Source organism: Cavia porcellus, unplaced genomic scaffold, assembly GCF_034190915.1.
Source record: "Cavia porcellus strain 051 isolate PalLab524CR breed Dunkin Hartley unplaced genomic scaffold, mCavPor4.1 scaffold_32, whole genome shotgun sequence".
Taxonomy (NCBI): domain Eukaryota; kingdom Metazoa; phylum Chordata; class Mammalia; order Rodentia; family Caviidae; genus Cavia; species Cavia porcellus.
In genome coordinates this window covers 29,945,909-29,958,020 of record NW_026947515.1, presented here as the reverse complement: position 1 = coordinate 29,958,020, position 12,112 = coordinate 29,945,909, and the positions used below count along the sequence as shown (strand labels likewise).

Sequence of the window (12,112 nt, the reverse complement as noted above, 5' to 3'; positions counted from 1 at the left end):
TGAGGAATTCAGCTGGCTTTAAATCTAGATTAGAGGTGAAGCTGCCGAGAGAGGGGCTTTAATCCAACATGCACTATTAGCTTGGTTTAATAGTGGGCTTTTTGTGGTTGTCTCACTATGTAGGCCTGGCTGTCCTTGAGCTCACAAAGGCCCTTCTGCCTCAGCCTCCAGAATGCGAACCCTGTGCTCCCACTGCAATGGCAAGTACACCCAGGATTTGAGGCAGATTTATTTGTAACAATGGGCACTGATCCGGATTACTCCCAAAATATTAGGCCATGCTCTCTGATGGTCTAGGGCTTATATGGAATAAGCAGGTGGGAAGTACAGAGGCAGAGTATTTGTTGGTTGGGGATTGGTTTATACAGTGTGCTTCAGAGTAACCAGCTGTTTGTAAGACAGAAGCAAATAGAGCTCCAACAGGAGCTATTACTTGGGTAACCAAGGAACTGAAATATATTGGCGGGTGGAGGATGTCATCTTGTATGACACCACAGTGAGGAAACACCCCTATTTCTCTAGCAGTTGGGGTTTTACTGCAGAAGAACATGCAGCAATCTAGAGTCAGATCTGCAATGCTACTTCTGTACAGTGCCATCAGTCATGGACAATAAACTGTAGCCTCCTCCCTGGCTCCTGACTTGGCTTGTGTCCACTGAGCCCGAGCCCCAGATGCTCTGTCCCAACATCGATGGACTGTAGGAAGTCCCTGGAGAGGGGCAGAGGGCAGGGCCATTTTAATTCTGCCAGAGCGAAGCCAGGTGTGGCGGCACATTCCTGAAATCCCAGCACTTGGGAGGCAGAGGTAAGGAGGATCCTTAGTTGAGGTCAGCGTGGGCTACAAAGTGAGTTCAAGGACAACCTGAATGCATAGTGAGATCCTACTCAAAAAGGCTAATCAATCAATCAATCAATCAATCCTTTGCCAAACCTGAGGACTTTTTGTTGTTTTCTTCTAGGACTTCAGGAGATGCATACCTAACATACGTGGTCTCAACAGAGGCTCCGAGAGGGTGGCTCAATGCAGCATGTGCTTAGCTTGCCTGCAGCAGGCCTGGGCTCTGTCCCCAGCTCCACACTGAGGCTTCTATAAGAAAACTCTGAGACCTGCGCCAACCAGTCCAGCAGGACAGATGACACCCTTGTGCAGTCAGCCCCCAGTGGACCACACTTGGTTCCTTATTTTTTGTCCCCAGTCCAATCACTGAAAGCCACAGGAAGCCTCCCGACTCCCAGGGGCGCCACCTCTCCTAAGCCTCTCTTCTCTACCCTGACACCCCCCCCCACTTCAACCTGGAGCCCATGCAGAAAGTGAATGGCAGTCCTGGGGCGGCCCTACTGGCCACAGCCTTGAACTGACAATGTCGGGTCTCCTGTTATTTTTGCCTGTCCCCACTAGGGAGAGTTCTGGCCTCATATACAGTGCAGGAGCCCTCCTGGGCTGTGAGGAGAGGGTCCGGCCTCAGCCTTGTCTCTGAGGACACGCAGCTGTCCTGGCACCAAGTGTGGACTATTTTTCCTCCACCAGGCTGTCTTGGCAGCCTACTCTGTTTTTCAAGAGCTATAAACTTGTTAAGACCCAAAGGTGACAGAAGAAAGTGCCTGCCCAGCTGGGAGCCATGCCAGGGCCCGGCCCCTACCCCCTGGAGTGGCTGTCCTCTGACCTGCCAGCTCCGCCTCCCCCTCTGCTCTCCCTGAGGGTGGGAGGGGAGCTGGGTCTAAGCCCTCCCCTGTGGCTTGGAAGGTCCTTACCACCCCAGGGTCCCTCTCACCCCAGGCCAAACCAGCTGGCTAAACCAGACTGGATGGTCTCCAGGGCTCAGGGAAGTGCCTGGTGGCCAGTGCGTGAGATTCCTCCTCTGCACCCTGTGGGAGCTGCTTCTGGAATGCAGGGCCCATGCTGCTTCTGGACTGAGCAGGAAGCCGCTCTTCCGCAACCTGCTAGCCCCGAGTTGGGTTTCTGACCTGTCCACCTCGGTCCACCCCAGTGCTCCTGGCCATGTTGCCAATCCCTGCTACCTGCCCACTACAGACAGTCCATCAGACCGTGGCTACCCTGAGCTGGGACGGCTTGGCTGGACTGCCAAGTGGACCTGGGCCGATTAGCCAGAAATGCAGTAAGGGAGGAGCAGCTCTTACTGGACTCAGATCCAAGCCCAACTCTTATAACCTGGGGAAACTTGAGCACCAAGTAGATACTTGAGGAAGGGAAAAATACACCATTACGGTTGGCTTTTAACCTGTAAATAATTACTACTGCAGGTATAATAATTTTGGTTTAAGGTATATACATGTACATATTTCTTAACGTTTTGGTGGTGCTGGGGAAGGAACCCAGGGCCTCGGGTATGCTGGACAAGTGCTCTGCACTGAGCCACATGCCTGAAGTGTGTGGAGGCCAGGAAGGAATCCAGGGGCCCCCGCCCACCCTGTCCCCCCAGGCCTGGAGATGGGCTCTTGCTGAGTTGGTCAGGCTGGGCTGGAATTCTCCATCCTGCTGCTTCAGGCTCCCCAAGCAGTACATTTAAGTATTTATATATAAATAACAGGAGGGCTGACATTTGCTTCCAGCTCCCAGAGTCTGCAGTCCCAGGGTCCGGCCAGGCAGCACTGGCCGGACCCACAGCAGGGGACTGACTCAGGGCACCCCTGATAGCTGGACAAGGAGTCCAGTGAGACCAGCCTGACCCCGGGACTCACAGAGCTTGCTGGGAGGGGTCGCACTATGGAACCAGAGCTCTCCATACCCTGCCCTTATCCCTTCTCTCCCTTCTGCACTGGGGAAGCCACTGGCCATTCCTTTGTCCACAGGCTGTCTAAAAGGTGTGATCACAGCTCCTTCCCCTGGCCTGAGGGTGCAGAGGGGTCCCCATTGCCCATGTGCCACAAGGCAGCCAATGGTGTGGAAGAGCAGACTTGGCGCAGGTCACCCAGGTCACTCCTTTATTGGACCCATGCATAGCTGCAGGCCAACAGGGAGATGGGCTGCTTTGGTGGCGGTTCTGGCTGTTATGTGCTCTTGTGGGGTGACCACAGTCCTGGGGGACACACCATAGCCCATTGCTGCCTGTGGCCGTTTTCCCAGGGAGCTGGGGAGCAGAGGCTGCAGGCATCTGAGGGCCCTGGGCACCAGCTGGTTGGACAGCAGCAGGCTGTGGGCACTGAGGTTTTGTCAGGCAAAGCGAATTATTCAAGCATCTGGGGCTGCACCCGCAAGGGGTATGGGGGGACCTGCCATCCTGGCACTGGCTGGTGATCTGTCACATGTCCCTTCTCACAGGAGCAGGGCTTGCGGGAGGCACTACCACTGAGGGTACTAAAGCTGTGGTCCCTCTTGTCAGAGTAAAGTGCATGTGTTCACGAGTATGGCGGGCAGCTACAGGGTCCCAGCCCCACCCTGCTGTCCAGGGCCTTGCTCAGTGGAGGCTGCAGGAAGATGCTGCTGCTTCTGGAGCAAACCTCAGCCAGAGCAGGGCACAGGTCATCCCGCCCCTCCCTGCTCTGCAGTGACTGCCTGTTGGGAAGAGGGAGTCGGGCGGGGAGGATAGGAAGCCATCCTGAGGGACGACGCTCTTGCCCTCTTCCTGAGTGAACTGTCAGTGGGGAGGGACAAGGCCAGGCAAATGCCCAGTGGGGAGCAGAGGGGCCAGCAGGGACCCAGGGAGGAAAGGAACTTGGTGGGCACTCCATGGGCCCAGACCAGGAAGGTGGGGGGGCCGCACCCTTCCACCGATCTGGGGCCTGATGCTGAGGCCTCAGGTGGGCACCTTGAGGCCGAAGTGTTTCCGCAGCTGCTCCAGAAACACGAAGGTGAGCACAGTGTGTGGAATCAGACGAATGCCAGCAGGAAAGAGTCCCTGGGCAAAGAACAGGAGAGGGAGATGTGAAGGGCCCAGAGGGGCACTGCCGGCCACTCCCTCCCCCAGCCCCTGCTGCCCAACTATACCTTATAAAAGGCCAATGGTCCCAGCTTGGCGGTCTCCACAGCGCAGTGAAAAACCCCCTGAAGGAGACAGAGTAAAGAGATGCAGGAAGTGGCTTCTCACTAACGGGGACACACAGGCACCCGTTCTCTGGTATCCACTAGGTACATGGCCCCAAAGGCTCCCAGGGGTACTGAGTGTGAGTGGAAGCCCTGAGGACATCAACAAGGGACCCCAGAACTGAGGGCCACCCCACCAGCAGACAACCAAGCAGGCCTTTGATGGTGCACCCATAGGGCTGGGGTGCTGAGGATGGAACTGTGACAGTCACTGCCAAGAGAGGATCACAGGGACACTGTGGTAACAGTGAGGAGCCCAAGGCCAGACAGTGCAGGGGTTGCATTCCTCTGGCCCAGGTGATTTCCACCAAGCACTTCTGTCATGTGCAAAGGAAATTAGCTTTGCTTATTTTTGGTTTTCTGTGTTGTTCAGGCTGGCCTTGAACTCGTGGCGATCCTCCAGGCTTGGCCTCCCGAGTTCTAGGATTACAGCCATGTGCCACCACTCCAGGCAGGAAATGGGGCTTAAAGCAAGGCATAGGCTTGGAAAGGCACAACCCTCTCAGCCAACGGCTCCCCAGAGGAGTGCAACTGGAAGGGAATAGTGGGAGACAACTCCATCCCTGTATCCCCACAGCCCCATGGGGACTGCCACTGTCTTCAGGATGAGGATGCAAGGGTTCCGGGCGAGGCAGTGGCCAGCAGGGTGCCAGCATGGCCTCACCTGGTACTCGCCTTTGGAGTTCATCAAACGGGTCTTCAGCACATCCAGGGGCTGGCACAGGAAAGTGGCACAGCCACCCTAGGGAGAGGCCGGGTCACAGGGGGCCTGTGGGCACCTCCCAGCACCCCCACTTGTGGCCCAGCCCAAAGAGCCGGAGCTCACAGCCCCACTCCCACTCAGAGGTGTCCTGAGTGTGGAGGCCTGGGCCTCAGGGAGAAGGGACACCAGGAAGTAGTGGGCCTGGGTGGACACAGGGTCCACTTCTGTGGCCCCTGAGGGGTGCTACCAGCCTCTCACCCCCTCACAGCCACACCTCCCCCCAGGCACTCTTGGCCACCAAGGCCAGGCACTCACTGCAATGAAGCTGGCGACCAAGTGAGTGAAGATGTTGTCAGACAGGTACCCCGTGCTGAGGACCAGCTGCTTGGCCTGATCGTAGCATGACAGCTGCGGGTAGACAGGACAGCTCCAGGGAAGCAGGCAGAGGCTTACATTGACACTACCCAGCAGTGACCAAGCATCTGTCCTCTATCACCACCACACCCATGCATAGGTAAGTCCAGAGGCCCAGACACAGGCCAGGACCTGGCCAAGGTCAGACACACACTGTGGCCCTGACCCACCTGTGCCTACTCCAACAGATAGCAGGTGGCTCCCATACCCACTGCTTCACTATTGGTGTCCTGCCCTGTGCAGAAGCCCTACCTGGCCCACGGTGACAAGGGCCCCGCGGCTGGATGCCATGGTTGCACCAGAGAATAACCTCCTCAGGCCCTCTGCAGGAAGAAAGGGGAAGTTGGGCTTCCAGCCCAGCCCCCTTAGTGGGGAAGGGGAGCTCCCATGCAAAGTGCCAGCTTCTCTCACCTTCACGGGCCACGCGGTACAGGCCATCCAGGGCATGGGCATAGCTGCCAGGGACAAAGAATGGGCCATATGAGGCACATCCTGTCCACCAGTTCCCAAGGATCCACCCTCATCACAGGGACAGTGGCCTCAGGACCTACACACCCCTCCCTGGGCACACATTTGGGTTTTGGCCCCCTAGGGGCTGCCAGCTTAGGCTGGTCCTGTCTGCAGGCAAAACCTAGGCCACTCTTTTTCCCACAAAGCACCAGGAGGAGGAGACACTACCCAGTGAGACAGAAGTCTGAAGAAGCTGCAGGAAGAAACCACAAACTGCCTGCCCAAAGGAGAGGATGAATTGGCTTAGGTATGGTCACAGAGAACACGGCTATGGCAGGGCAGGGCTGTCCTGCCACTCCCCTGCGGGCACCCTGGCACTGAGTGGAGAGCGCCTATCTTGCTGTGGCATAACTTATCTCATGCATCCCACTCAGTCCCTGAGGCTCCCCCCACACTCAAACCACATGAGAAACAGGCCCAGGCCCATCCTAGGTGGTGCATTTCCAGCCCCCAGTCTGTCCGGAGGGACCCAGGGAGACACTCTAGTGACTCCAGGGCAGCTATTCACAGCATCTGTTCCTGAAAACCATGGGTCTCCCCACCCCCTTTCCACTTGAGCCCAATGGTAGCACAGTCTGTCATATCCAAGCAGAGCCACCTGGGGGTCCCCCCTACCCAAATCCCAGTCTGGCCTGCTGCTCACTTGCGCCGCTGATTCACAGGCAGCTTCATGTCATTCTGCATCCTGAAACAGAGGGGCAGCTGCTGGACACATGCCATGTCCGCACCTGACAGCAGTGGGGAAGCTCACAGAGTTGGCCTGTTCAAGGTCAGACACACTGCAGCCCACCATCCCTGCCCTGTCTGCAGCTCAGACAGACCTCAGCCTTGGGACAGGGGTACACACAAACCTGACATTGACCAAGTCTGCAGGGGTGCCCACAAAGCCTCCAGTTAAACCTGTGATGACAAAAGTGCCAGACTCAGATGACTCTCTATGCCCGGCCGCTGGCCCAGCCCTTCATTTCCTGCCCAGCACTTACCGCTGATGCCTCCTAACAGCACCTTGCTGTAAAAGGGAACAGGCCCTGAGCTGCCCTTGGTCAGGTGGTCCCGCACGGTCTCATAGATAGCAAATCGGGTCAGGGAATAGGTCATCTGGGGAGAAGGGACTGGACTCAGCAACAGGCACACCCTTCCCGGGCTCACGGCACCATTGCCAATTGCCCTGTGGAACAGGGGCGCATGGAGGGGCTGCCCAGGGCCACATGGCTAGCAAGCGGCTGGGCCAACTCCCAAGCCCAGGCTGCCTGGTCCTTTTTCTCTCACCTCTCCCAACCTCAGCTTCCCCATCTGTAAGTGGAGGTTTTAGGCCCAGCTGTAATACAGCTGGCATTGTGAAGCTGTCCCAACCTAGCCTGGGGTTCCCGGGTCTGCAGGAAGGAAAAGGAGGAAAATGCTTAAGTCTTTGGGGTGCTCAGTGTAGGCCAGGGGTTGCTCTCCATAGCACAGGGCTCTCAGATAGCCTATTTCTTTTTTGTCTTTTTCCTTTTTTATCGGTACCCGGGATCGAACTCATGACTGCCTGCTTGCAAGGCAGGCGCTTATGCTGCTGAGCTAAATCCCCAGCCTCAGATAGCCTATTTCAAGGCAGGAAAAGGGGCCCAGCAGGGAGTCCAAGGCTACAGCACACCTGTCTGCACAGTGAGGCGCTCAGGCCATTGTAGAGAGCCAGGATGCCGTCGGTGCGCACCACCTGCAGCGCCATGCCGGTCATTCGCAGCTTTACTTCCTGCTGTGTTTGTAGATGCACCTGCAGCCGGAGGAGTTGCTTTTGCACAGATCTGGCCCCTACCTCCCAGGTCCCAGGCTAGCAAAGACTAGGAGGTAGTGCAGATGCTGCCTGGAGCCCTCATGCTCTCTGTTGAAGATTCCCCAGAACCGGTTGAGTTGAGGCCCTACAATCACCTGTAGGCTCAGGGTCCCCTGTAAATAGGAACACTGACGTGATGTCATGAAAGGCTCCTCAGGGCCCCTGGCTGGGGACTCTGTGTCCAGCCTGGGATCTGTTCCCACTCTGGTTTTGTAACAGTGATAATCCCTGCTCACTGCCTTACCCCTACTTTCTCCCTGGCAACCCATGTGGAAGAGGGGGACAGGGGACAGCAGAGGTCACAGGCATACAGCCAGGCCCAGATCCAAGCCCGATGCCTGGCACAATCCCAAGGAAGCTGTCCCCAGTTGAACAAGGCCCCCTATGTGCACAGTCCCCCTCATGCTCCCGGGGGAGATAGTGGCCTGGGACAATAGAGATGGGTGGGGACCCACTATGTGAGCTGGGCAGAACAGAGATGTGGAGCCCTAGGCCATAGTAGGCACATGGGCAGCAGCCCCTGATAGGTTCTGCTAGCCTGGGGCTTAGCTATATAACATGACATCCAACATCCGCCCAACTTCGTACAGGATCCAGAGAAACAACTCTCTCCAAGACTAACTTCTTCTTCTTCTTTTTTTTTATTGGTACCAGGGATCGAACTCATGGCAGGAACTTATGCCGCTGAGCTAAATCCCCAGCCCCTCTTCAAGACTAACTTCTACATTCTCCTTCTCATTGCAGAGGTAAATCTCCTGCTCCCTTTTTGCATGTGTGCCAAGCCCTTTCCAATCCCAAGACTCCACAACCCCCCAAGCCTCCACCCCCAGCCCCCAGTAAATCTGTCTCCTGTTTTACAGGCAGATGCTCCTTCAAACCAGCTGTTAATATGTCATTTTGCACACCTCCCAAACTCCTCCCCAGCCAGAACTGATAAAAGTAGTCCCATTTCTTTGTTCTTGCTGAAAGCTGCTGCACCCCCATAAAGCTCTCCCATGCCCTCATTAAAGGCCTCTTCTTACTTTGTCTCCTCTCTCTCCTGCACAGCTTTGGATTGAGTGCCAAAAATACTCAATCAGCCCCCGTCCTCATGAGGAGTGACCATGAGGACTAAGTTGGGACATGGGGCCACTGGGGAAGATTGAAGAGCTTCAAAACAAATCTTTGTTTTCTTTGGTTCCAGCTGGGGATCGAACTCACAACCTCTCACTTGCCAAGGAGGCACTTATGCCAGACCTAAATCCCCAGGCCCCAAAACAAGTTGTTAAAAGTTCAAGGCCCTGGTGAGCAGTCCTTAGAGAAAAATCTCTGACCAGTCTTCCCTGAGGCTGAGCACTGTCCACCCAACAGCGAGGACACCCCAGGATGGCCACTTCCCTGACCACTGTTCCAGCAGTGTTGTACAGCAAGACAGCATGGGTGGGGCAGTAATGCCCAAAGGAGCCCAGATTACATCCTGAGGGTCCAGTGGGAGGCTCCAGGGCCCCCACTGGTTTAGAGACCACAGCTGGCAAAGGGGCCAGAAGAGTTACCAAAAACAACCCAGCCCTTTCCCCAGTCCCAGCCACTGTCCTGCTGTGACTCCGAGGCCTCTTTGGTGGCAGAGCTGCCTCTTGCCGCTCTGATGCACATGAGCAGGTCTTCCCAGGGGACAGGCAAGGTCCTGCCCCCACGTGCACCTGGGGGCCAGTGCTTTTACCAATTAGAAAAGCTACCCCTTTAAAAAATAGAAGTCCCGGGGCTGGGGATTTAGCTCAGTGGTATAAGCGCCTGCCTTGCAAGCCGGCAGTCGTGAGTTCGATCCCTGGTACCAATAAAAATGAAAAAAAAAAAAAAAAAAATAGAAGTCCCAGGACAAGGTCCTAAAGCTGGCTCAATAGCTCTGGCAACTGTGCTATCCCCAGACTCAGGGTCAGGGATGTGGAGGAGTGTATAGACCAGCTGAGCCCTGCCCACAGGCCACCCCATGACCATAGGGCACGCCCCCTAGCAGACTGAGTAGCCTCAGGTCCTTTCTTCTTTGTTCTCTGTAAGGCAGGGTCAGAAAACCATGTTCCTTGGCCCTTGGTGCCCTCAGGAACAAGGAGAGCTCTGTTTTATTTTGCCCCATACACACTTTTCTCAAAGAGATGAAGTCAAAAATAAATGTATGCTTGCCTGGGGTGGCATTCATGACGAGTCAGACCCCTCCTGGCGTCCACTCCCACTCCAGCAGTGGTGGAGCAGGATGCAGAGGCCAGGCCTTCATTTCCTCCCATCTCTGCACCTGTCCTGGGCATCCACCAGCATGCAGGTTCCCTAGGAACCAACAGCTGTGTAGCCCCACAGACACACCATCACCCTTTAACCAGGCAGCGAGGGCCGTGTAATATTGGGGGAGGAGAAACTGTTCAAAAGAGGGCAGCGCTGAGGCCACATCTGCCAAGAGCCGGGGAGCGGGGCTGCCCACGAGGCCCAGCCGCCACCTGCGCAGGTCACCTGCAGAATGAACCCGGCTCTCCCCCTACCTCCGGCCTCCCGGCGGGCGCCACAAGAGGCGCCACAGGCGCAAGGCCCTCGCGACACAGCAGGAGGACCTCGAACTGAGCGGGCGTGGGCGTCACCGTCACCGGCGCCTCCGCCCCGCGGCCGCGGTAATCACCGTGTGTGCATCCTGGCGCGGCTTAGTAGGGTCCCGCCGGCGACAGGCCGGTCCTGGTTCTGGGCCTGGCCTCACCTTGAGCAGGTCCAGCGGGTGTGTGCAGCAGGCGGCCCCGCAGGAGGCCAGCCCCCCGAAGTACCAGCGTGACACGCGAGCCTCGGCTGCCATGGCCCGAAGAATGGACGCCCAGTCCGCTTTACCCCTGCCCGAAGTCGGTCCTGACCCCACTCGACTCGACCCGACACGACCCGAACTCTAGTAGCAGCCGTCGGACTCCTGGTTCAAAGTGCCACGGTGCGCCCGCGCCCCGGGCAGCCAATGCGCCCGCGCGGCCAAGGGGCGGGTCCGCAGGGCCACGCCCCCGACCAAGGGGCCAGCGAGGCCACGCCCCGATGGAGGCGGGCCTGGCGTCTTAAAACCGCGGCGGCGCGGTAGCGCGCTAGCCCTGGAGTCCACGGAAGGGCCATCCTCACCCACTGTGGGCGCACCTCCGGAGGTCACAGGTCACCTGCGCCTAAGAGGTCAGGCTTCTGCCAGCCCCCAGTCCCAGCCGCGGCCTGAATTTGCACGCGACGCTGACTGGGGCGTCGCTCGTATCAAATCAGTGGGGCAACGCATGCTTCGGTAGTAGACTTCCGCCCCCAATCCTGTTAGGCCCAGACGTGGAGGGACGAACCCTCTGTGGGGCCAACTTGCCGATTAAACAGAAACTAAGGGCAAAAGACAGCTGGTTAAGACTAGTTGTGACACAGGCATACACATGCCCAGACACCCTTTGGAGTGCCTGGCCAGCTGCAGCTTAGCTCTGCTGGTAGTGGAGCAGTCACCCATGCAGGACTGGTGGGCTAGGCCTCTGGGAGCACTTAAATATGGCCATACCCAGGGGAGGGCCCCCTCCACTTCATAACCGGAACCAGGACGCTAGGTGTGCCCCAGGCCCTGCCTGCACGGGATGGGCAAGGACCTGTCTTACACTTCTGGCTTGGGGTAGGAGCTGGGGGTGGTGGTGTGCAGAACAACTGCTGAGCACTCAGCGACATCAGCTGTGTAGGAGGCAGAAGACAGGGACGTCCACTGCACGTTTGCCTGGTAGCACTTGGAGAGATGCAGCTCTGTCTTCCAGAACCCTAAGTGGCTCTGGTCCTGAGGTCCTCAACCAGAGGGCTGGGCTGTGGCCTTGATCTGTCTCAGTAATGTTATTCATGCAAACAGCTTCACGTGGAGACTGAGGAAGGCGCACAGAGCATGGCACAGGAAGAAGCACAGGGCAGTGAGAGAAACATGCCCAATGGATTCCAGAGACCCAGAGTGGATGGAGTGGAGGGACCCAGCAGCCAGGAAGCAGAGCGGGCCTTTGAGAAGGGAGCTGCTTCTTCATGGGAATGTCTGGGGAGAGGCGTGGCCTCCTCAGTCAGGCCCACTGAGGCTTCCTCCTGACCTCACCGTCCTTGGTTGTGCCTGTCTGTCTGTGCTGCATTTGGTATGAAACCAATGTCCACCAAGTCCAAGATTACAATATCATGCAACTGGAGGGGACAGTTGCAGCTCATCTCTGTCTGGGTGTGGTATGGCATGTTCCTATAATCCTAGCACATGGGAGACTATGACAAGAGGACAAGTGTGAGGCCAGGCTGAGCTACAGCGAGTTCAATACCGGCCTCTACACAGCACAATATCAAGACCCTAGCTCATTTAAAAAAAAAAAAAAAAAAAAAGAGGGGGGAGGTGACAGAAACCCTGGAGTAAATGGCAGCTAGACGGCCATACCACAATGTCCCCAAGTCTGTGACAGCCCAGCGTGGAGGAAACTTGGGAACCTGCTGCTGGCAGGAAGACTCCGTCTGAGGGAGAAAACCTGCAGCTCCCAGTCAGGACCAGACAGATGAGCACGCAGGCCGAGTAAAGAGGAGTGGGAGCTGAGGTGTAGAACCAGGTGGGAGTGTAGGAAGCGTTCTACCAGCTGAGCTGAGCCGCGATTGTAGCCTGTGA

At 56.9% G+C, this 12,112-nt stretch overlaps 1 protein-coding gene across 1 annotated transcript; it reads right to left on the bottom strand.

Annotated features, from left to right (window-relative positions):
- Window positions 1–2,921: 2,921 nt before the first annotated feature.
- Window positions 2,922–10,463, bottom strand: Slc25a10 (solute carrier family 25 member 10). Its single transcript, XM_003464807.5, has 11 exons — window positions 10,199–10,463; window positions 7,303–7,422; window positions 6,653–6,767; window positions 6,521–6,569; window positions 6,313–6,354; window positions 5,571–5,614; window positions 5,412–5,482; window positions 5,061–5,153; window positions 4,707–4,784; window positions 3,947–4,003; window positions 2,922–3,857 (listed from the first exon to the last, which is right to left on the bottom strand). Exons 1-11 carry the CDS (start codon window positions 10,289–10,291, stop codon window positions 3,756–3,758), a joined length of 864 nt encoding a protein of 287 aa, XP_003464855.1. The 5' UTR covers window positions 10,292–10,463; the 3' UTR covers window positions 2,922–3,755.
- Between the last annotated feature and the right edge of the window lie 1,649 nt (window positions 10,464–12,112).